Genomic DNA, 26,653 nt, shown 5'->3' with positions numbered 1-26,653 from the left:
TCAAGTCCGTCACTTCTTGACCACCAGACATGGTTAAAATACTCAAACCCCACTACACCTCCCCCCCCCCAGAATATATGGGGTTCCGAAAATACACAAACAAAATGTGCCCCTTCGACCAATCGTGGAAGGAATAGACAGTCCCAATTACCACTTAGCCAAGAAATTAGCAGCAACACTCAAGGAGTTGGTAGGTCATTACCCCTCATACATAAAAAACACACAACACTTTATAAACAAAATTAAAAACATAACACTCGACAAAGACGACTTATTAGTCAGTTTCGACGTTTCTGTCCTTTTCACTATTGTCCCCATCAACGACACAATTCTCCTACTACAGAACAAATTTCCACCTGACATTAATGCCCTCTTTGCCCACGTACTACAGTCCAGTTACTTCATGTGGCAAAACAAATTCTACCTACAAAAAGAAGGTACAGCCATGGGCTCACCACTATCCCCCCCCAATCACTAACTTCTACATGGAAACCTTTGAGCAAAGGGCTCTTGATTCTGCCACGCTAAAACCGACAGTCTGGCTCAGATACGTTGACGACGTGTTCGCAATCTGGCTGCACGGATGACAAACGCTAAACACATTTCTTTGCCACCTGAACAAACAACATGAACTCATACAATTTACGATCGAAATCGAAAACCAAAATTTGCTCCCGTTCCTAGACACACTAGTCACACGTCTTCCTTCTGGCAGTCTATCCTTCACGGTCTACCGAAAACCGACACACACTGGCCAAAACATACATGTTAATTCATACCACCACCCATCACAAAAATGGAGTCATTAACACCCTTAAAAACAGAGTTACAACAATTTGCTCTAACCAGCAAGCCCTGAAACAAGAACTAAAAATCATCAGCGACACATTCATAAATAATGGCTATAACAAAAATACTGTTAATAAAATGCTCCATAAAACTAAAACAAAAATGAATCTAGATTAAAGTAAAACCATAGCCATCCCATACATTAAAGGGTTATCAGAAAAAATCAACAGACTCCTATAACATTATAACCTCAATGCCATCTTTAAACCACCGACTAAACTTAAAACCATATTCAACTCCTCTAAGGATCCTCTCCTCCCATTAACACATCCTGGAGTCTATTGCATCCGCTGCACCTGTAACTTACTGTACATTGGTGAAACAGGACGGACAATCCCTATACGCAAGAAAGAACACATTAGACACATTAAATGTAACCATTATGTTGAAGCAGACCTCTCAGACCATGCACTCAACACCTTCCACCAAATCAACTGGAAAAGCACCTGCTCTTTACACCACACAAAAACCTGGTACGAAAGGAAATTTAAGGAAGCCTGCGAAATCCTGATAAACCACCCAAATATCAACAAAAAAGATGGCATGAAAATTCCAAGGATCTGGATGTCATACATTCAGCCTACCTAATATATAAGATCCAGCATAAGTGAGGACTCTAGCCAATCCTCAGCTAGTATTAGAAACCATTCCATACTAACTGGCTGGAATGTGTACATGATGTTAATATATGTATATAGATAGATAGATACTTGTTGTTGTGCCCAATGTATTTCTACAACCAACAGATAACACTAATAATAGGATTCTAGCGTAATTACTTCATACTTCAAGGTTATCTCTTTTTCTCCAGTTTTCATGTCACCTTTATCATCTCTCTTTCTCTCTCTCTCTCTCTCTCTCTCTCTCTATATATATATATATATATATATAAATATATATAGACATACATACTAGGGTGCTCCCCCCCCCGATGCCTACTGCGCCCAACCCCCCGACTTCCGGGGGGTTGGGCCGGTTCTCCTTGAATTTTGAAGACTCAAAAGGGTGGGCGAAATATATTCTATATATTCTATATATATATATATATATACATACACACACATATACTAGTAGGGGGGGACTCTAACCCCCCTGGTGCCTACAGTGCCCAACCTCCCGAATTCCAGGCTGGTAAGCCTGTTCTCCTTCAATTCTGATGACTTGAGAAATGAGACAACAATGTGACAACCATGTGTTTGTCTCATGAAGGCAAACACTTTGTTGAACATTTCAAAACAATGAAGAGACAAAAAACGTGACATACAAACATTTCAGATTACAGCTTATCTTTTTATATATATATACAGGGTGTTCGGGATAAATTTGACAGTTTCGTAAGGAAAAAGAAAATCTTCTTTGTATCTATTAAATTTAATGAATTGACAAAAAAACATTACAGGCAGAGTTAATTACAATACTATCAACAAGATTTACTCAAAATAATCACCATTAGCATCGATCACAGCTTCAATTCTGCTTCGGAACCTCGAACAAGCTGATGCTACAGTCTCCCTGGGAAGGGCCGCAAAAACTGTTTTAATTTTATCCATTAACTGGGCTTTTGTATTACTGGAAGTGCGATTGGTGTCTTTTTCAACTGCGCCCCATACAAAATAATCCATGGGGTTAAGGTCTGGGGAGTTTGGAGGCCAAACATTTGGACTGGTGAAGTCGTAGAAATTTTCAGACAACCATTTTTGACTTTTCCCAGAGGTGTGGCAAGGGGCCGAATCCTGCTGCCATACATACGGCCTACCATTGGCTACCCTTGTTATCCAGGGCTTGACTACAGTTAGCAACTCCATGAACAAAGCCCGAATTCCAATGCCAGGGTTCTTCAACACCTGTTCCTGCAGATTTGCGAGGAATTCTGCTGTACGAACACAATCAGATTGTCTGCTAGGGATCTTTCTTCTTGCTACATCCTCGTAGTCACCATTGCAAGTCTCTAGTTCATGCCTGATTGTTTTTACTGTATTCAGGGAGCATTGGGCAGCAGTCGTAATATCCTTATTTTGATGGCGGGCACGAATCATCATGATACAAGTTATTCTCTTCCATGATTCAGGTGGGTTCCAGCTATCCATCCTTTCTGACATCTTGTATATGAATGAAGAAGGGTCCAAACTTTTAAATGAAGAGAAGTGTGTGTTAATACATGTAACTTACGGAAAAATATAATTAATTATAAATATGTCAAATTTATCCCGAACACCCTGTATATATATATATATATATATAGAATAAAATTATATCTTACAAAAATAATGATCTTTCCACTCACTCACACTCACCTTAATAACCTTAAAATATTGGATCTTTTGTTCATTAAATACAAGATATCATATTTTAGTCAAATACTTCAATAAAAATAACAGTAAACATGGCAATCTTGTCTTAGAAAATCAAAGACGTTTTTCTCATCAATGCTTAAGTTTTGATTTCTAAGAAGAAGTAATAAATGTCCTTCCACAAGTCACATAAGCAAATGACTGCTCATTGCTCATACTTGGATCTTTAATGTATGTGTTACTTCTGGCATATTCAATTTCTATTGAAAACTGGTATCAAAAACTTGAATAGTTATCTCATAAAATTTAGCTATCTAGCACCTAAAGAGAATACAACTATTGTGGAACCTTTTGGCACTTTTACTTGAAAATTGTCAATTTCAAGAGCAGAGAATTACTTTCCATCTAATCTTTGCTCAAACAACCCAAAATTGCAACACAACACTTCCATCAGCTGTTCGTTTCATATCAAAGCAGAGCATATACTGTATTTTGTTATTTAAGATTGCATGAATGATATCACAACAGCTGGGTATCACAAACGGCGAAAATAAGTTTTCTGTAATGGTAGGCCTAAATTGTCTTGATGCATACTTTCTGTACTCTATAGTTAAAGAGATTACCAAAGAAAGACTATGTTCCTTCACCATTCAGCATGAAAGATTCTCAAGACAAAGTCACTAGAAATATTAGAGAAATGAAACACATCTGGTACAATTATTTCGATAATGTATTTAAAGAAAAAGCTCCCATTCACATACTCACCCAGTGATAAAAATACAAAACTCAATAATTCTTTCACTTAACAGTACGAAATGATCAAAGGCATCTGAAATTGATGAAATATCAGCAAAGCTCTATAACAATGGTGGGCTTGATCTAATTAAACAATTAACCAAAGTTTTCAGTTATGTTCTTTTCTTTTAGAGTTACAGGTGATCAGCATTCATTTTTAAAATTTATGAAATTTACAGCCGTATTAAAAAAAATTTTTTTTTTAACACAGTTGTAAATTCCATAAATTTTTAAAATGAATTTCAGTTATGTTCTTTTCTCTCATATGAATGGAAAATAGACAAATTGTCTATACATAAAAAAAAAAGGTGTTGTTCAAAAATGTAATAATTATAGATGAATTACTCTTCTTTGTAATTCTTACAAAATATTTGTAAAAATAATACAGATCATAAATAACATTGATTTTAGATAAAACAGGTCCACAGATGGCCATATCTTTATTCTTCATAGTCTGGCAGAAATTGCATAGAACAAGGGGAAATACCTTTAATCCTGTTTTGCAGATTTTAAACAAGCATATGATTCCATCAATAAAGGAAAACTTAGCCAATTATTAACAAAGAAACACATCAACTTTTAAGTGTCAAGATTTGTTTTCAAACTACTGTCAGAATTACAAGTGCAGTTGTTGTTGTTGTTCACTATAACAAATCACAACTAAAAAACTTGAAATAAAATTGAGAGTTATGCAAGGATGCTTTTTAACATTTTCATCCAAGAACTCATTAAAGAATCATTGTCTTCAACAAAGTTGTCTTCAAAAAATTGTCTTTTTTCAGTAATATGTCCTTGGTAAATGTGGCGGTCGTGTTTAGCTAGTCTAGAAAACGTGTTTTTAAAGTTAAATATAGTGTGGCTTTTTGTCACAAATTGTGCTGCAGTTGTGCATCGGTTAGAAACAAGTGTCCTTGTGGTATTATTGTTTAGAACTGTGTTGTATATATTGTGTTTTCACTGCCGTTTGTTTCGCTATATCAACGTGTAAAGATGGCGTCCAACAAGAAACGTACGTCAGCGGCGCGCAGGACTTCTACTACTACACGAAAGGCTGGCTCAGCGTTAGATTTTTCGCAATGGATGTGTTGCGGAAACTGCTACATGTATGCACCGAAAAATGTGAAGGATCTGTGGTCGGTCTGGCAAAATGAGAAGAACGAAAATGTCGACGTATGTGAGAAGTGTCGGGATAGGCTGGAGCGTTTAGGAATGGAAGCTGACATCGGGACCGTAGCGGAAGAACTTCGGCGGGAGTTTATGAAAATGAAAAATGACCTTCATCTTCTTCATGAGGAAGTGGAAGTGATCGGTAAGGAGATACTGGAAGTTAAAGCTGAGTTTAATGTGTTAAACAGAGAAATTAGGACTATAGAGATTACTTTAGCTGAAGTAACTAGAACAGGATTACATATGGGTGAGTCTTTGGTGAATGATTCAGTAATAAATAGTATGGGGGTGATTGGGAGTCAACATAATAAAACCACAAGTGGCCTAGAAGAAATGAGATGTAGTGAGAGTGGGGGGGTAAGTAATAGAGAGTTGAGTAATGAAGCTGGGAGAGTCATGCTGAATAGTGTAGAGAATGAGTCCATGCGTGTGGACTTGAATGAAGTTAAGAGTGGTAAAATATATGGTGATTCTATGATTAAGGGTATGGAGAGTGGTATGCATGAGGAGTGCTTGGCTGATGGGACAATAGAAAGAGTGGCTTTAGCAATAAAGAGAGGGCATGAAGCAGACAATATGATAGTTATGGTGGGTACGAATGACCTGAGAGGTAGTATAAATCGGGTAGGAAAAGATTTAAGAACATTATTAGATATTGTGAAGAGGAAAAGTGTCAATGGGAGAATAGTGTGTGTGCTGCCTCGTTTTGACAATTACGAGTTAAGTAGACGAGCAATGATAATGAATGATATGATTGCAAGAATGTGCAGAAAAAGAGGTCTGGAGTTTGTTGATGTTTGGAGTGTGTTTGAAGGAAAAAGCAGTTGTATGCTAGAGATGGACTGCATCTTAACATGGAAGGACATAAGCGATTGAAGAAGTTATTGTTTTCTGAACAGGTTGAAGTTATTGGGCAGGGAAACTAATATTGAAAAGGTGAGTGTAAGAGAGAGAAACTTTAGCACTGATTGTGTATTTATTGATCCTTATAGGCAGAATAAATTGCATAAGAGAGGGGATAAAAATCGGCATAGGACTACGGTAGTTAGTGACTTATATATCAGTTCTAAAGCCGGTACAAGATCTAGAGGGAATCTGCAATTTTTGTATACCAATGCTAGAAGCATTCGAAATAAGAGAGAAGAATTTTTGGCATTAGTCAGTGAAATCTCACCAAAAGTTGTAGGCATTAGTGAAACTTGGCTGTCAGCAGAAGATGTGGTCACTGGAATTGAATGTGATGTGTACAGTATTTTCAGGGAGGATAGAGATGATAGAACAGGAGGAGGAGTACTGTTGATGATAGCTGATGTGTTGCAGCCAAAGAAAGTAGTATATCATGATGATAGACATGTGAATGAGAGTTCATTTGAGGCAGTCTGGTGCGAAATAGTGACCAACGCAACCAAATATACAGTTGGATGCTGCTATAGGCCATGGAGTACGGGGGGAGATATTGAATTCATGCATCAGCAACTTAGTGCAATGAGTGAAGGCTTAGTGATTATTTTGGGGGATTTTAATTATGGTGATATCAATTGGAAGGAGGAAATATCACGTAGCAAAAAGGAAATGGAGTTCATACATCTTCTACGAGATAATTACTTGAAACAGCACGTAACTGAAGGGACACGTGGTGTGAGAGTGTTGGAGCTGGTTATTGGTTCAGAGGTTATATGCATAAGTAAGGTGTCCTCGTTAATTCCAATTCGTGAAAGCGATCATGTGGTATTGACTTGGGAGGTTGCAAAATCTGTGGATTTTTCTGTTAAGAAGGGGTATATACGGAACTACAGGTTAGGCAATTATAACAAGCTTCGGAGTGAGCTTGCAGCCATCCCATGGCAGAACATATTGCAGGGAAAAGATGTTAGCAGTGCATGGGATAAAATCAGCAGCTATCTGAGGAAAGCAATATCAGATTGTGTCCCCATGGTCAGGAGGTCAAACAAGGCAGGCATTAGATGGATGAGCAGTAGTATCAAGCTTGAACTGCAAAAAAAGAAAATGTTATGGAGAATTTACAAGGAGAAAGGCGATCAGGACACCCATGAGCAGTACAAGGCTCAAGCTAGGAAGGTTACCAGCATAGTAAGAAAAGCTAAATCAGATTATGAGAAGACCTTAGCCAAAGAGATCAAGGGTAATCCCAAAGAGTTCTTCCGCTATGTGGCAAGTAAGAGGAAGAATGACTTCGGAAGGATAACCTTAGTGGGTGCTGATGGTATTGAGGTGACAAAATCAGATGTAATAGTCGAGTTACTGAGTGATCACTTTTCAAAAGTCTATCACCCAAGTGAGGGTATCTCTATACCTATAGCAATACCTAATGTGAGAATTGAAGCTAAAGAATCAGAGGTATTAAATATATTGCAAAACTTAAATGCAAACACTGCGGTAGGCTTAGATGGAATATCAGCTCGGGTATTGCGTGAATGTGCAAATGAATTGTCAACCCCTCTTACCTGGATATTTAATTTAAGTTTGAACTCTGGTATGGTCCCTAGGGACCATACCAGAAGCTAGGCAAAGTGGTTCCTTTGCATAAGGGTGGCTCTAAAACTGCGGTATTGAATTACAGACCAATCACCATCTCAGGAGTAGTGGTAAAAGTATTGGAAAAGTTGGTTAAAGACAAAATTCAAGAATGGGTGGATCAGGATATGATACTCTATAGAGGCCAACATGGTTTTGTTAAAGGTAGATCCTGCCTTAGCAATCTATTAACTATTCATAATAGAATAACATCTGAGTTGGACAAAGGAACTGGCTACACAGTTGTACTTCTGGATTTTGCTAAGGCTTTTGACAGGATACCCCATAGAACACTGTTACGCAAATTGGAGCAGATGGGAATGGATATTAAATTGGTGATATGGATAGGAGAATGGCTCAGGGAGAGATACCATAAGGTGGTGTATGGAGGAGCCGAGTCCAGAATGAGGCAGGTGACCAGTGGTGTGCCTCAGGGCTCTGTGCTTGGGCCAATGTTGTTTAATTTGTATATAAATGATATAGGAAACAGCTTAAAGGGAGATATTCAGTTGTTTGCTGATGATGCAAAGTTGTGTAGTGCAATAAAAAATCAAGCTGATGTTGAAAGTTTGCAGGAGGATTTAAATAAGCTGGTAAAATGGGCAAAAGAAAATGGATGTCAGTTCAATGTGGAAAAGTGTAAAGTCATGCATTTTGGGATTAAAAGATTACCAGCTGTGTTCTACATCGATGGAAAGGTACTCCAAGAGATTGATGAGGCTAGGAACTTAGGGGTATTGGTAGATAGGGAGATGAAGTTCAGAGGACACATTGCTAAGGTGTCCAAGATTGCACATAGGATTACTTGGTTGTTGAGGAACACACTGACATCCAGAGATAAAGAGGTTATTATTCCCCTTTATAAAGCATTGATACTTCCACATTTGGATTACTGTGCTCAGGTCTGGTCACCTGGATTCCTTGGAGATGAGGAGGCTGTGGAGAGGGTTCAGAGAAGAGTGACCAAGTTGGTGAGTGATATAAAAAATGCTCCCTACATTGATAGATTGAGAGCTTGTGGATTGCAGAGATTGGTTGATAGGCGAAGAAGAGGGGATATGATAGAAACATTCAAATTACTAAAAGGTTTTTATAGGATTGATGCAGGGGAAATGTTTCAGCTGTGTGATAGTGATGGAAGAACAAGAGGTCATCTCTGGAAATTAAAGAAGAGTGTGGTTAACAAAGGTGTCAGAACAAGGTTTTTTGCCTGGAGAGTGGTGAATGAGTGGAATTCATTGCCTGACTTAGTTGTGAGCTCTTCGTCTGTAAATGAATTCAAGAAGAGATATGACAGATATTGTTTTGCTAGTTTGGGTCTCCCGCGATGAGTCTGCTGACTCCATGGAGATACCCGTAATAATAATAATAATAATAATAATAACAAAAGGAGTAAAAGCCAATGGTAGACCAATCACACATCATGTATGCAGTTGATGTAGTGATTATAGCAGATAAATCAAATCTCCAATACGAGCTTGAAAATTACAAGAAATCTGCAAAAATTATAATGATTTTAAATTCAAGTAAAACAAAAATAATGAAAATTGGAAGACAAACAGAAGATATACAGATAACAATTAATAAGGAATTTGATTCTTTAAAGATACTTGTGACACTAGGATTATAAAATATATACACGTTTACACAAGAATATTATTTAATTTGCCAAATATTTCAGTCTGAATAGTACAGACCATCTTCAGTGGCTACATAGGAATAGTTTTTTTTTTTTTTTTTTTTTAAAAAAAAAGGTGGAATACGAACAATAATCTTTCACAAATTTCACAAATAGAGCTGAGTGATGTCATATCGCTAAGTATTAAAAGAGTAAAAATTTTTTTTTATCAGAGTCATGATTAAATTAAAGATGTTAATTCAGAAATTCATGTAATAATTTTAAATAACATTAGAGTAATATAGGAAATTTAAAAAAAAATAATAATAATAATAATTAATGTGTTATCCTGATTAAATTTTCCCAAATTTTTGATACAGATATACAGTCATTATGATTCAAGTTAGGACATTGAAGTAAGTCCTCCACACTTTCTTTAAATAAACATTCATATTTATAGCGACATCTGTGTAGGAGGCAAGTCTTGGACCAAAGGATGTTATGGCTTGTTTGTATTCTGTCCTGAGCTAATCCAGATTTCTCGGGTTTGTTGTTTTGAATGGATGATTGATGATGCTCTTGAATTCTTTTTTCTATAGAGCGTCCAGTTTGTCCAAAGAAGGAAATATTACAGTTACACGGAACTTGATACACACCAGGTAGAGACATAGTTGAGTGTTTATCTTTAGAAGAAGGAAAATGGGTGGATAATTTGTTAATAGGTGTATAAGTGGCTGTTAAATCATATTTCTTCAGAATTCTTGAAATTGGTTCTTGAAATCCTGGAAATGTAAGGAATCGGAACTCGACGTATTGAATCTTTGCTGTTTTGTGTTGGATTGTAAGAATCAAAAAGATGTTGTGTACTCTTTTCGGAGAAGCCATTTAGTTTCATGTGATGTTTGATAGTTGAAAGTTCTTTCTTTAATAAATGAGAAGTTGAACAGTTAGTTTTGCCTTGACGGATTAAACATTGTATGATTCCTGTTTTTTGACAAGGATGATGGGCAGATTCTTTGAGAATATAACGACCTCTGAAAGTTAGTTTTCTGTAAACTGTTGTTGTAAGTTAATTCTGTTGGTACGATAAATGTACAAAACCCTTCCCGATTTGAACATGTTATAGTTACAGGGGATGGAGGGATAAGAGTGTTTCATAGATTGATTACAAGGAAATGTGAGACAAGATCATGGTATAGAGATGGGAAGAAGTCGGTTTTTATACTGTTACATAAGAGGGGAGATATGAAGGATGGCAAGAACTATAGAACTATTAGTTTAATCTCTTATGCAAGCAAGATTTCATTGAAAATCATGCTAAATGGGATTAAAGCCAAAGTTGAAGCACAGATGCCCAAGGAACATGCAGGTTTCAGGAAAAATAAGGTTACCTTTAGATAGATCATAGAAAAGTATAAAGAATTTAGACTCCTTATGGTAATGTTTCTTAGATTGCTGTATAGCTTTTGACTGTGTTCAGCATGTGAAACTGTGGGAAGTAATGAAAAGAATGGTTTCTCCTCAACACACTATCAGGGTGATAGCTAACTTGTACAGGGATCAAGAAACCACAGTAAGAATAGGTGTTAGATTAATTGATTGGCTTAAGGTTAGAAAGGGAGTTAGGCAAGGATGTTTACTTTCTTTGGTTGCTTAGTATCTGTGCTGAGGAAATCATGTGTGAAGAATTGGATGAGCTTAAGACAGGAATTAGGATAGGTTGTTAATTGATCAGTAATCTGAGGTATGCTGATGATACCGTACCACACATATCAGAGAGTTGTAGATTGGGGGAGAAGTATCAGGGAGTAGGAAGGTTACAAATGGAGTTCCACAGGGTTCAGTTCTGGGACCATTGTTGTTCAATCTTTAGGTCAATGATATTGTCTCAGGATTACAGGGAGATATTCAGTTGTTTGCAGATGATGTGAAGCTTTGGAGTATTAGTAATAGTGCTGATGTTTTAGCTCTTTAGGACGATTTGAATAAGCTGGAAATGTGGGAATCAGTTTAATGCAACTAAATGTAACATTTTAATATATGAGATCCAGAAATGGGATGCTTCATACTCACTTGGTGGACTTATACTGAAAGCAGTGGAGGAAGCAAGGGATCATGGGATGATTGTGGATGGACATTTGAAGTTACGAAGTTATATTTTAAGGTTGTGAAGACATCTTAGTTAATTGCAGCAATGTTGAGAAGAACATTGACAATAAGAGATAAAAGTGCATTGGTCCCATTGTACAAAGCTTTTTGATCAGATCCCATCCAGATTTCTGTGCTCAGATCTGGTCACCAGGATTTGAAGGGGATGAAGTAACCTTGAAGAGGGTGCAGAGATGGATAACAAAAATGATATTATTATTATTATTATTATTATTATTACCCCAATACCTCACGGAGACAAAGACTTATGGGAGGTCCTTTTATCACACACATACAGCTCATCATACCGTGCCTTGAACACATTCAAACTCCTTGCAGACACCACACTCTCAGGCAAGGCATTCCAATCATTTACAACTTTGCACGAAAAAAACCTGCCCCTCACTCCCCTACTCACACCCTCCTTATACAGTTTCCAGGTATGACCTCTGGTTCTCCTCCGATCTCCCACTATTTTCTGTAGGACTTCTCCAGCATTAATCCTATAACAACCCCTTGCCAACTTGTAGGTCTCTATCATATCTCTCCTTTTTCTCCTGTCCACCATACTCTGCAAATTACATCTTCTAAATCTTTCCTCATACTCGACATTCCAGAGGGCAGAAACTGCCTTAGTCAATCACCTTTGGACTCTTTCCAACATCTCTTCATCCTTCTGAAAACCAGGTGACCATATCTGGGCACAATAGTCCATGTGTGGCCTAATCAAAGCCTTATACAATGGAACAAGAATCTCCCTACTTCTACACGTCAGTGTCCTCCGCATTATTCCCAGAAGCCTTTGTGTTGTCTTCACAATTTTGGCTATGTGTCCCGTAAATTTCAGATCCTTATCCACTATCATCCCCAGATCTCTTATTTCTTCCACCTCCAACAATATATTCTCACCAAGCATAAATTCTGCATCCCATCTTTGTTTTCCAAATTTTAAAACCTTACATTTTGCAACATTGAACTCACATCTCCATTTCTGTGCTCAATCATTCAATTTATTGAAGTCTGCTTGTAAGGCCACAACATCTTCACTACTCTTCATGATTCGTCCCAACTTTGCATCATCTGCAAACAACAAGGACTGTACAATATTGACTGTACAATTTAAGCATTGAAGGGTTATTATGGTATTAACTAGTAGTGCCACATGCCCATTTTGGTGGGGTGTGCTGTCATATTGCTTATGTACCATCCTCCCTGGGGCACACTGAGTCGTTCAGAACAGCAATCTCTCCAGATGCATACATCCTTCCTCATTCAAATGTAAGCAGTCTCTTGCATACAATTCCTCTCTGTCCTCAAATGCACTCCAAGCATCCACATATTCCAGTCCTCTCTTCTCACACATTCTAGCTATTATGTCATTCAGTATTACTGCTCTTCAGCTCAGCTCGTCACTATCATGCCTAGACAACACGCACACTATCTCTCCTCTCTGTGTCTTCTTTCATACAACCTAAAGCAAGAATCTCATATCTCTCGCTGCCCAACTTACATTACCACTCAAGTCATTTGTTCCTTCCATCACAATCATCTCATCCACATTTTCACCTCACTTAATTGCCATAGCCACACCTTCTATTGTTCCTCTTTGCAAACACTCCTCATGCATCGTATCTTGAAGACCACTGATCATTAAGTCCCCATACATTATACCTCTTACCCAGTGGCGGCCCATACATAAGCACTGTGACACTGCAGTACCCCCAAGGAAAAAATGAAAAAATTAAATTTTGTTTGTGTTTATAAATAATAGCAATGCTTTTTTTTTTATATAATGAAACCTCACAGTATTGACTATTTAATTCGTAAATATTTCATCCCAAGTATCTTGGGACATCATCAGTACAGTAGTTTAAAACAATACTAGGAATAACATACAGGTAGGGTGCATGATTACAAAATAATCTTTATATATTTATTTTATTTTATTATTATTTTTTTTTCCAGTTATATTTAATTTACTTCTATAACACGTTACTGCATGCATATTGAGATTCCTTTGTAATCATGCACCCTAACTGTATGTTATTCCTAGTATTGTTTAAACTACTGTACTGATGATGTCCCAAAATACTTGGAATGAAATATTTATGAATTAAATAGTCATTAATGTGGTTATTACGTGTGTTTTTAATAATAGCGATGCTTACAACATTATATAAATGCAGTATAACATGTTAAAGGTTACAACATATTTTTTTTTCATCACAAAAATACGGAGTCATTAAAAACAGAGCTACAGCAATTTGCTCTAACCAACAAGCCCTGAAACAAGAACTAAAAATCATCAGCGACACACTCATCAATAATAGCTATAACAAAAAATACTATTAATAAAATACTCCATAAAACAACAACAAAAATGAATCTAGATTACAGTAAAACCATAGCCATCCCATACATTAAAGGGTTATCAGAAAAAAATCAACAGAATCCTACAACATTATAACCTCAATGCCACCTTTAAACCACCCACTAAACTTAAAACCATATTCAACTCCTCTAAGGATCTTCTCCTCCCATTAGTACATCCTGGAGTCTGTCGCATCCGCTGCACCTGTAACTTACTGTACATTGGTGAAACAGGATGGACAATCCCTATATGCAAGAAAGAACATATTAGACACATTAAATATAACTGTTATGGTGAAGCAGGCCTCTCAGACCATGCGCTCACCACCTTACACCAAATCAACTGGAAAAGCCCCTGCTCTTTACACCACACAAAAACCTGGTATGAAAGGAAATTTAAGGAAGCCTGCAAAATCCTGATAAACCACCCAAATATCAACAACAAAGATGGCATGAAAATTCCAAGGATCTGGATGTCACACATTCAGCCTACCTAATGTATAAGATCCAGCATAAGTCAGGACTCTAGCCAATCTTCAGCTAGTATTAGAAACCATTCCATACCAACTGGCTGGAATGTACAAGTATATTCGTGATGTTAATGTATGTATATAGATAGATACTGGTTTTTGTGCCCAATGTATTTCAACCAACCAACAGATAACACTAATAATAGGACTCTAGCGTTGATGTTTTTTTTTTTTTCCACCAGAGGTCAGGCCAACAATTGTTGTAACAGTTGGTCAGTATCTTTAACAAAGTTTGATTGTAGTGTAACTTGTTTTCTGTGTATAGTTGTATGCTCCAGATGATGACTTTGACATAAAGGTCAAAACATCGAATGTAGACTTTAGTTATACTAAACTAAAGTTTTTATTCAAACACACTAGTTGTCTCCATAATTTCAAAAAATGCATTCGGATCACCGTGTAAGATTAAAAGAAAAGATAGTTATTTAGCGTTTATTTTTGACACTAATTAGCCACACTATTTTGAATAATGGTGGCAGCGGCAGTTAAAATTGCAAATGGCATATCACAAAGTTTCCCCCCCCCCCATTTAAGGACTCCATTTTGTGTGATATCATACAAGATTTTGTAGCATGCGGTACTTACGGAATGTATGCGTCCCGACGGTTGTATATGTGGCAGGAGAGAGAAGGGGAAAATACGTATATGTGCAAAACGCAGCCAATGGGAGAAACTTGGTGAGTTAGAGATGAACATAACTGACCTCGTTGAGTCAGAGATGGAAGATTCTCCATGTAGAGAGATGAGTGGTATGATAGAGGGCGAGAGAAATATGAATAAAATAATAAGAGTGTTGACTATGGAAAGGTTGAATGATTCTAAAGTTTTAGGAGATGGTCTCAATTGGGAAAATGAATGGCAAATAAGAGTGGCTTATTTTCAGAGAGAGATAGATGAGCTGAAAGAGCAGGTGGAATGTCCAGAGAATGAGATGAGAAGTATGAAAGATGAGATTAGGTGAATGGAAGAGAAGAATGCAAGGTGAATCAGAGGAGGAGTGAGAAAGAGGAGAAAATGGGAACAGTAGAAGAGAGTTGTGTGAATGATAGAATAGGATAAGTGGAAGAGAGGGAATGAGTGAGATATATAGGAATGATAGAAAAGGAAAGAATGGAAACAGCAGGAGAGAGGGAATGAGAGGAATGCATGGGAGCACAGGGACCAGGGATAGAATGATGTCAGGAAGGCAGGTAAGTAAGGGAGCACAGAGAGAAAGTGTTAGAGGAGAGAGAGTGAGGGATATACGTGAGCAATCAAGAAATAGGATGGTAAGAGGTGTAATGTATGGGGATTCATTGATCCGTGGGGTGCAAGATAGAATGTGTGAGGAGTGTTTGCCAGGAGGAACGATAGAAAGTGTGGATGTGGCAATTAAGAGAGATGAAAGGGTGGATGAGATGATTGTGATGGTAGGAGCAAATGACTTCAATGGTAATGTAAATTGGGCAGCAAGAGATATGAGATTCTTGCTTTAGGTTGTACAAAAGAAGACACAGAGAGGAAAGATAGTGTACATGTTGCCTAGATGTGATAGTGACGAGCTGAGCAGAAGAGCAGTAATATTGAATAACATAATAGCTAGAATGTGTCAAAAGAGAGGATTGGAATATGTGGATGCTTGGAGTGCATTTGAGGACAGAGAGGAATTGTATGTGAGAGATCCCTTGCATTTGAATGAGGAAGAACATAGGCATCTGGGGAGATTGATGTTCTGAATGCGTCTGTGTGTCCCAGGGTGAATGGTAGCAGGGGTGGCATCTTTTGGGAATGGGAGTCTAGAGGGGATAATGCTAGTTATAGAAACAGTGCCATTTTTATGCTTCATACTTTATTTTTATGCCAGTATTTAGAATAAGGGAGAGGAATTGATGGCACTGATAGCACCAGCCTGCCCAAAGATTATTGGGATCACTGAGAGGGGTTGACAGAAGAGGATATAATAACAGGAATAGAAGTCACTGGGTACAGCATTTTTCGGCAGGATAGGAAGGGAAAACGTGGTGGTGGAGTTCTACTTATGATAAGTGATGACTAATATTCTCTAAGAGTGGAGGCTTTGGAAAGCAGTGACACTAATGATTTTGAAAGCATGTGGTTGGTGTGAGGTAGAGGTGGGCAAGACAGGATATTTAGTGGGATGTTGCTACAGACCAAGAAGCACAAAAGGTGGGGACCAAGCGATGTTTAGACAGTTGAATGTGGTAAGTGCAAGAAGAATGATTGTTATGGGATATTTTAACTGCAGCAGTATAAATTGGGGAGAGGAAGATGCATGTAGCAATAAGGAAATGGAATTCTAGAATTCTTGAGGGACAAATGTCTTAGGCAACATGTAATAGATGGAACAAGAGGTTCAAGAGTTTTTGGATTTGGTTATAGCATCAGAAGAGTTGATAATCACTGAGATGACATCTCTCCCACTAGTTGGAGAGAGTGACCATGTGGTTTTTGACTTGGAAAATGAATAGACATGCAGGAGTATCAAAGAGATGGCAACGTATGTGTAAGTATAAGACAGGTGATTATAATAGTCTTAGACGATTATAATCACCTGTCTTGGGGAAGTTTCATGGAGGGAGGAATTGGAAAGAAGGGATATCATTAGTGCTTGGGAAATGGTGAAGGAATATTTGTTAGCAGCAATAGTAAGCTGTATTCCACGAGTGAAGAAGAGGACACAATTTGGTGTAAAGTGGATGACAAACAATATTAAACAGGAACTGCATGTGAAAAAGAGGCTGTGGAAGAGATATAAGGAGACAAGTGAAGAGCAGACGCATGAAGAATATAAGAGACAGGCTGGAGAGTGACTAGTATGGTAAGGAAGGCAAAATTGATATATGATAAGAGATTGGCCCTAACATCCAAAGAAAATCCTAGGGAATGTTTTAGCTATTTGGCCAGTAAAAGGAGAAATGATTGTGGAAGAATGACATGTGGGATAAAAATGGGATTAAAGTGGCTAATGGAGAGGACATAGTGGAATTGTACAATGAACAGTTTATTGGTGTATTTCATCCTGGAGGTGTAAATTTTAATACTAGAGAGATATGGCAGTTTCGAGGTTTAGAGATTCAGAAGGAGAACGTGTTTCAAATACTGAGTACTGTGGATATCAGTAAAGCTGTGGGACTGGATGGTATTTCACCCCGAGTTTTGAGAGAATGTGCTAAAGAGTTGACAGCTCCTTTGATCTGGCTTTACAATGAAAGTTTGGCTATGGGAAAGGTGCCCAGGAATGGAAGGAAGGCAAGATAGTACCATTTCTTAATTAGACACTTCCAGTCTGCTACTGCAGACTGGAAGTGTCTAATTATAGGCCAGTTTGTGTGTGATCAGTAGTTTTTAGGATCTTGGAGAAATTAGTTAGGGGGAGAAATGATTGTGGAAGAATGATATTGTGGGATAAAAATGGGAATAAAGTGACTTGATGCAGAGGACCTAGTGGAATTGTACATTGAACACTTTATTGGTATATTTCATTCATCCTGAAGGTGTATATTTTAATACTAGAGAGATACGGCAGGTTCGAGGCTTAGAAGTGCAGGAGGAGAGCGTGTTTCAAATACTGAGTACTCTGAATGTCAGTAAAGCTATTGAACTGGATGGTATTTCACCACAATTTTTGAGACAATGTGATAAAGAAATGACAGCTCCTTTGACCTGGCTTTTCAATGAAAGTGGCTATGGGAAAGGTTCCCAGGTAATGGAAGAAGTTAAGATAGTGCCATTGCATAAGGGCAGTAACAGACTGGAAGTGTCTAATTATAGGCCAATTTGTGTGTCATCAGTAGTGTTAAGATCTTGGAGAAAGTGGTGAGAGACTGTATACAGCATTGGGCAGATGCAGGTAATGTTATCTGTGAGAATCAACATGGATTTGTGAAGGGGTGCTATTGTTTTAGCAATATGCTAACCTTTTATAATAAAGTTACAAGAACATTAGATGAGGAAAAGGCGTATACTGCCATTTTCTTAAACTTAGTGAAGGCATTTGACAGGTTGCCACATGATAAGCTGATATTTAAGTTGTGGCGCATTGGTCTGGATGTTAGATTGGTCTACTGGATTCAGAATTGGCTGTCCAATAGGTATCTGAGAGTTGTGTATGGTCGGGCAGTTTCAAGGAGGCAGATGGTTACAAGTGGGGTTCCACAGGGCTCAGTACTGGGACCTATATTGTTTAACTTTTATATCAATGATGACATTGTCAGTGGATTGCAGGGGATATTCAGTTGTTTGTGGATGATGCGAAGCTGGGAAGGGTTATTAGTAATAGTGCAGATGTGGTAGCCCTGCAAGAGGATTTGAATAAGCTAGATAGATGGGTCAAATGAATACAGTGTCAGTTTAATGCAGCAAAATGTAAGGTCTTGAGGTTTGGGACACATTGATGGGACACTGCATACTCTATGGGAGGAGTTGTACTGGAGGAAGTAGGGGAGACAAGAGATCTGGGGTTGATGATTGATAGAAACCTGAAATTTAGGGGACATATTGCAAAGGTAACACAAAGGATTGCTGCAATAATGAGAAGGACATTGACCTAAGATAAAATGTTAATCATTCCGTTGTATAAGACTGATCAGACCACACTTAGACTATTGCTCTCAGATTTGGTCCCCAGGATTTGAAGGGGATAAATTAACTGTGGAAAGGATACAAAGGCAGATAACAAAGATGGTGTCAGGACTGTACAATGTTAGTTATGAGGATCGGCTGAGGGAGTGTGGACTTCAGAGTTTGGTGGAGAGAAGAAGGATAAGTGATATGATTGAGACTTTTAAACTGTTGAGAGGTGGTTACAGGGTTGACACTGGGGAGTTCTTTTGCTTGGTTGAACAGTGGGATGGAGTGATGACAAGAGGCCATCCATGGAAGTTATGAAAGGAAACTGTGAGGAAGAGGGTGAGGAGTGGTTTCTTTGCATGGAGGGTAGTTGAACCATAGAATGCATTGCCTGATGGAGTGGTGAGAGCGAGAACGGTCAGTGAGTAAGGAGTGGTATGGTAGACTTTGTGTTACCTAGGAGGGACCTCCCTCGATGAATCTTGATACACTTTGTGTTTCTTAGGAAGGACCTCCCATAATAAGTCTTTTGACTCCATGGAGGCCTGAATAATAATAATAATAATAATAATAATAATAATTGTTATTTATGAGTCTAATATATTCATATTAGGCATGAGAAAGTTATAAATAAACAGAATTTATTGGAAGCTTTTACACTTAAATTAAAGATACCACGAAATTATATACTTGGTTTCAAGTGTAAGGAAACAAGTTTGTGCCTAAACTATTTTCAGGACTGGGGACAAGTTATACTTTTATATATGAGTTGCCAAAAGGTGTCACACCTTATTTTTAAAATAAATACTCTAAATTAAAAAAAAAAAAAAAAAAGAAGAAGTGATATCTGCATTACTTCAAGTTTGGTATCACTTCTGGATCTGGCACCCACTGATGAGACCTCAGTAAATGATGAACCAGTCTGGGTAGTGACCCTTCCCATAATGCATAGCATTATACATATCCATAAAGATATGTATTTCGCATTATGGGTTACTAATACTAAGGCAAGTGATGTGAAGTCATTAGCTTCTACTATATAAGTTGCCCCAGTCATGAAAATAGTTCATGTGCAAAGTTGTTTACTTACTCTTGGATAAAGGATTAACCAAGTATATAATTTCTTGGTATCTTTAATTTAAACTGAATTTATTTTTTATGAGATCATTATTATTATTTTAAAGTAAACATTCAGTTTTGGAAGTTACTTCGGATCATCAGTTTGGAAAATGTCATTATTTTTTCTGTAGTTACAGAATTATGAAAAATTGAGAAGTTCTTTCCTTTTTTTTCCTGAAATTTTCATGGGGTTAATATGAAAAACTAATCTTTTCATTAATGTATAATTCATTTTGCTTGTTATTACTATGTTGCAAATATATGGGTTTATTTATCTTTATAGTATATTTAAAAAAGATTAACCCAGTTAAAATTTTGTATTATTTTCTAAAATCAAAACGCTTTATAATTTTATTTCTTTTAGCACAGATTAAATGTTAATACCTTATTTCTCTCTCACTCTTTCTTAAAGCTTTATTGTTACCTGATCTGAAAAGACAAGTGACTGAGGTATCATCCAAAAAACATTCTCAGTTTTCTAATATGACAATATTTGGTGTGCATGGTGAAAGTCCCAAATGTTGTGCATGCACGAAAGATAGCAAATTCTTTGAAGCAGAAGAGGAAGAAGCACAGTTTAAGATACTCTTTGAAGACTTTCTTCAGAATCAAGTTTTTGTTAAAAAGTAAGAATAAAATTAAAAATTGAATAAATATAATTGACTAGTCATTGCTAGGTACTGTTATGTGCATTTTTTTATTATTCCTAAATTAAAATTTCATGAATATCCATCATATATACATCAATCTCAGTTTGATATGAAAATACAGTATGGAGCTCTACTATTTACTATAGTAGAACTATACAGGGGGAGTCCTCGAGTTACGTCGGAGATCCGTTCCTACAAACCGACGTAAGGCGATTATCGATGCAAGTCGGAATTACCATAGCCTAAATTACTTACCTAATCTAAAACACCCTAAAGTCATACGTATATATATCAAGAAACAGAACTAGGCCATAGGAAAATGAAAGGGAAAACATAATTACTGTATAGTACAGAAAAATGACAAAAATGAAACTGTAATAAAAAAAAAAAAACATAAAACAATCTTTTCGCCTTTTCTTGAATTAACATGAGGCTAATTGGGATACTGCGCTGATGCTGGTCTTCCAGCCAAAGAACAAGAAGCCTTTCAATCATGAGCCTACTATGTTTTTTCATAATCACAGTCGATTTCATGGATGCCAATCCTTTCACGTGTTCAAGGATGCGAACTTCATCCTTGATAATAGTCTCAACTGTGGTACAACTTAAGTTCAACAAGCGGCCGATGTTCGTTGGCATTTCTCCCTTTTTTGCCCTTTTAATAATGTCTAATTTCACTTCTAATGTAATGGCTTTCCTTTTCTTCGACACATTGCCATCGGAAGAGTCTGCTTTACGTTTGGGAGCCTTATTGAAGGGTAAAAAGTCAGAAAAAAACACAAACACAAAAGTGAGAGAGCGGATGTAAATGAAGCATGCGGTACCCAAAGAGTGTATGCTGGGACCCAAACAAATGGTGCGTAATGGCGTATTCTTCTGCCGCGCTCAGAAACAAGTTCACCTGCGACATTTGAATTTTATGTCGTGCTGCTTCAAGTCAAAATTTATTTTTAAAACTATTTATGGGATTACCACCGTAAAGTCTAAACGACGTAGGCTGAAGACCCCCTGTAGTAGGCTCAGAGTATTAGAATGAATAGTAAGAATATTATTATTATTATTATTAACACTAGACCTCCATGGAGTCAAAAGACTCATCACTGGAGGCCTAACACTATCTGTGTAATAGTTTGTCTCCAGTGATGAGAAAGCCCATCAGACCATACTTTAAACTCATTCAATGTACTGTATTCATCACAATGCCAGGTCATGCATTTCACTTACCATCCACTCTCCATGCAAAGAACCTGCTCCTTATGTCCCTGCTCACACTCTCCATATACGGATTCTGGGAATGTTCCCCCCTCCCTTCCCTTGTTCTATTCCCTTCTCCCATTCTATGGAAAATTTCTTCCACATTAACTTGGTAAGAACCCTTTATTAAATGTCTCAATCATACCCCTTTTTTCCTCCTATTCACAACCTTTACCAACTGCATTCCCTCAATCTTTCTTCATATACCACATCCCAAAGACCAGATCCCACCTTAGTCAGTCTTCTCTGGACCCTTTAATATATCCTCATTACCATGAAAACTGGAGGGCCATATCTATGCACAATCCATATGAGGTCTGATCAAAGTCTTATATTATGGAACCAGAACCTCTTTATTTTTGCACGTTAAGGTCCTCTGCCATTATCTGATATTATGACTTCACAACTAATGCATTGTGACCTCTTAACTTCAGATCCCTGTCCATCACCACTTCAAGGTTTCTTGTCTCCTCAATTTTCAGTAAAATTTCCCCACAAAGTGTATACTTTGCATCCCATTGCTGTCTATGAAATTTTAGAACCTTACACTTTTGCAACATTGAACTGACAGTTCCATACTGTTGCCCACTCATACAATCTATTTATTTCAGAATTTTTATAGGGTATGTGTGGAAAATGTCGTATGATAAGGAATTCAGAGTCTAATTTTGGACTAATTTTCCATCTGATATGGCCATCTTTATGAAGTGAAGTAGAATAAGAGTTATATGTGTATCTAGTTAACATATATACATATACATATATATATATATATATATATATAGTTACAGAAAAATAAGTTCTATTTTGAATAATAATTGGCAGTTTCATAAATTTTAGGGTTTCATTATTTATTTTTGAGAACGAAGTGTGTCCGAGTGATTTTTGGTATGAATTCCATCAGAATTGTTAGTCTAAATTGCTGTTTTAAATATCACACAATGCCGGTCGGGAGGTCAACCACGCTGCTGTCAACTGGTGCTACTAGGCGATTTGCATGAAAGTCAAGTAGCATTGGCAACATAGACTTTTCAAAACTGATTCTATGTCCTGAGTGCGATATGTATGCATGGCAGAATGTTAGAGATGTTGTGGAGAAGGAGAGAATGAGCAAAAGAAGAGAGAAAGTATGGATTTGTTGTGATATACTGTTGGACCATGATAAACAAAATGTGAAACTGACTGAAAAGATCAATAGTGTACATGAAAGAAATGGAAATGAAACGAAAGATAGAGAGGCTGACGGAGTGAAAGAATGCAGTGAAAGTTATGAAAAACTGAAATGAAACGAAAACAGGAGAAACTGTGTGAGTGAAAAAATACATGGATGTAGAAGCGAAAGTTATGGAAAAAGTTACGAAAAATGGAAATGAAACGAAAGCAAAATAAACTGAGGGAGTAAAAGAATGCAAAGATGTAGAAACGAAAGTTACGGAAGAAGTTGCAAAGAACGGAAGTGAAACGAAAGTTGGAGAAACTGAAGGAGTGAAAGAATACAAAGATGTACAAGTGAAAATTAGTGATAAGGGGGTGAAAGAAAATATGAATGAGGAAAAGGAAGTAAAGTGCGGCTGAATGAGAGGTAGTGAAAAAGAGAGTGAAATTGTTGGAATGCAAGATTTAATGAAACAGATATTGAAAATGAAATGAAGAATATGTTGAGTGATGTTAGGAGTCTACTGGAAATTACTGAAAGTATGCAAGAAAACAGAATGAAAGAACAAAGATTAAGAGAAGTGACCAGTGATTCCAGGATAGCAGTATATGGAGACTCCATAATTAGGGGGATAGTTACTGACAGAGTCCATAAAGTCTGCTATCTGGGTAGCAGAATTAGTACAATAATTAAGGCATTGGACATGAGGAATAAATGAGTGAGAGAATTAGTTGTGATTATAGGGACGAATGATCTAACTGGACATAAGGAGGAGGTGAGGACAAATATCAGGAGGCCATTGAGAAGAGTGAAAGATAACAGTGTAGTAGGAAAGTTAGCCAAGTGTGTTAACCAGGTATGATAATGATGAGTTGCGATGGAAAGCCAAAATCATGAATGTATGTGAGGAGCCTAAATTACTTACCTAACCTTAAACACCCTAAAGTCATACGTATATATCAAGAAACAGCACTAGGCCATAAGAAAATGAAAGGGAGAACATAATTACTGTATAGTACAGAAAAATGACAAAAATGAAACTGTAATAAAAAAACAAACATAAAAATGAGAACATTCCCCAAAATGACAAATGAAACTGTACATTCTGTACAGGTGGTTAAAAAAAAAAAAAAAAAATGAAAACAATTCTTTACCTTTTATCCTGTGGTTGGCTTGCATGCTGGAAGGGGCGTTGCAAGGAGGAAGAGGCTGACTTAATGGAAGGAGGAGGAGGAGGCAGGAGAGTCAGGACAGGCTGCAGAAGGTGCAGGAGATACTGCAGGTGCAACTGAAGAAGATGGAGAGGCTGGAAGAGCAACTGAAGAGACAGTTGTTTATTATTTTAACGGTATAATAGAACACAGAAACTAACTAAATAATTAATTTATTAACTTGATGCTGATATTTCGCTGGTGTTATAACCAGCATCTTCAGAGCACAAAAACACTGTCACAATACGCGAGACTAAAACAACATGGTGTACTTAAACAAAATTGTAACAGCAACACAAAGACTAAAGTCCTGATTTTGGCACCCTCTATCTGGAAAAAAAAAAAAAAAAAAAAAAAAAAAAAGCTATCATATATTACTAGAGTCCTAGAAAAGAGCTAGTTTTTTCTTAATATGACTGTCTCCCAGATCTTCGGCAAGTTAATACAGCCATATTTGTTGAGATTTGGAGTGTGTTTTAGGGAGAACAATCTCTAAGAACAATCTCTCTGATTTATACGGGTTTCTGTGTAGTACTTTTGTGTTTTTCCAGTTGATCCTGTGTGCAGGGGTATCCAGAGCATGGTCTGCCAGGCCCGACTTCCCATAATGATAATTCCGGACGTATCTTTTATGTTCGCTGATGCGTATGTTCACAGTTCTTCCTGTTTGACCGTAGTAGGCTTGATTGCATGAGCAGGGTACTTGGTAGACTCCTGGATGTGATAAAGGAGGAATGCTGTCCTTGGGTGAGCGGATGAGGGTGGCTAGTTTGCTACATGGTCTGAATGTAGTGCGTAGTTTATGTTTATTGAGAATTCTTGAGATCTTTTCGGATGTGCCTTTAATGTAAGGGATGGTGACTGTTTTGTTGTAGTTCTCTGTGGTGGATGGTGGGAGGGGTTTCTTAGGAGTGTTTAGTATTTTGTTTATTTTATGTGGATTGTAGCCGTTGGCCAAGAAGGTTTGGCGTAAGTGAGTCAGTTCAGCAGTAAGAGCCTTGTCATTGGAACAGATTGCTCTTGCTCTATGGGTTAGCGTTTTTAATATGCCATATTGTTGAGAAGGATGATGGTGTGATTGTTTGTGTAAGTATCTGCCTGTATGTGTGGGTTTTTTAAAAACTGAAAATGATAAGGAACCATCTAGGAGACGTGTGATGAGTGTATCCAGGAAGGGCAGACAGTTGTTGGTTTCCAGTTCCATAGTAAAGTGGATTTTTGGATGTTGGCTATTTAAATGTGCTAAGAATGTTTTCAATGTCTCAGGGCCATGTGGCCAAATAGCAAGCACATCATCAACATAGCGTAGCCAAAGTGTTGGTTTGAGAGTGGTTGTATTGATTGCTTGTTTTTCCAGGTGTTCTATGTAAAAGTTGGCTAGGGGGGGAGCCCATGGCTGTCCCATCAATTTGTTTGTATATTTTCCCTTTCCATTTGAAATATCCTGCATGTATTGTGAATTTGAATAGTTCAAATATATCAGGGGGGAAGTGTGACTTCAGTAGATTGAGGGTTTCTATTAGTGGTACATTTGTGAATAGTGAAGTGATGTCAAAGCTTACTATTAAGTCTGAGCTTTTTAGGGTAAGGTGTTATAAGATGCTTTTTAGGTGTGCTGAATTTTTGACAAAGGAGGGAGAATTGTTTGTGAGAGTGGCTAGTAGCTTAGCTAAATGTCTAGCCAGTTTGTATGTGGGACTATTTATACTGTCCACAATTGGGCATAGGGGTGTGCCTTGTTTGTGAATTTTTGGTGCTCCATAGATCCTCGGTGTTTTAACATGGAAGGGTTTGAGTTTGTTAACTGTGTCTTTGGGCCAGGAAGTGACTTTTTTCAATAATTTTCGTGCCTTGTTCTTTTGTGTGTTGGTGGGATTGCGATCGATAATTTTGTATGTTGACTGATCTTGTAATAGTGTGTGCATTTTGTTTTCATATTCAGTTGTGTCCATCACCACGGTTGCATTTCCTTTGTCTGCTTTTGTTATGGTAATCTGGCTGTTGTTGTGTAGCTCTTTTATAGCCATGAATTCCTTATGTGGGATATTATTTTTGCGAGGTTTGGACTTGATTAGGATGTTGGCCACATCTAAACGTATGTTGTTAGCTATTGTTGGAGGCAGGTCATTTTCAGAGAGAGGGTGCCAAAATCAGGACTCTAGTCTTTGTGTTGCTGCTACAATTTTGTTTAAGTACCCCATGTTGTTTTAGTCTCACGTATTGTGACAAACAGTGTTTTTGTGCTCTGAATATGCTGGTTATAACACCAGCGAAATATCAGCGTCAAGTTAATAAATTAATTATTTACTTAGTTTCTGTGTTCTATTATACCGTTAAAATAATAAACAACATGTTCGACGAACACATAAGTTTGTCCACATGTTTGAAGAG

The 26,653-nt window shown here is 37.4% G+C and overlaps 1 protein-coding gene across 3 annotated transcripts in view; it reads left to right on the top strand.

The window, feature by feature from the left end:
- Positions 1 to 26,653, top strand: part of LOC150100615 (insulin-like peptide receptor) — a 782,259-nt gene that overhangs the window by 438,716 nt on the left and 316,890 nt on the right. For all 3 annotated transcript variants that reach the window (XM_090401273.1, XM_090401271.1, XM_090401272.1), the window contains exon 13: positions 20,404 to 20,617. In XM_090401273.1, coding sequence (XP_090257399.1) covers positions 20,404 to 20,617 — 214 coding nt within the window. The remainder of the gene's footprint in view (positions 1 to 20,403; positions 20,618 to 26,653) is intronic.

This window comes from Typopeltis vanoorti, chromosome 12 (genome assembly GCF_054136105.1).
Source record: "Typopeltis vanoorti isolate ZY-2024b chromosome 12, IOZ_Tvanoo_1.0, whole genome shotgun sequence".
Lineage (NCBI taxonomy): Eukaryota > Metazoa > Arthropoda > Arachnida > Uropygi > Thelyphonidae > Typopeltis > Typopeltis vanoorti.
Note: the sequence above shows the minus strand (reverse complement) of the source record. Positions and strands in the feature narration are given on the sequence as shown.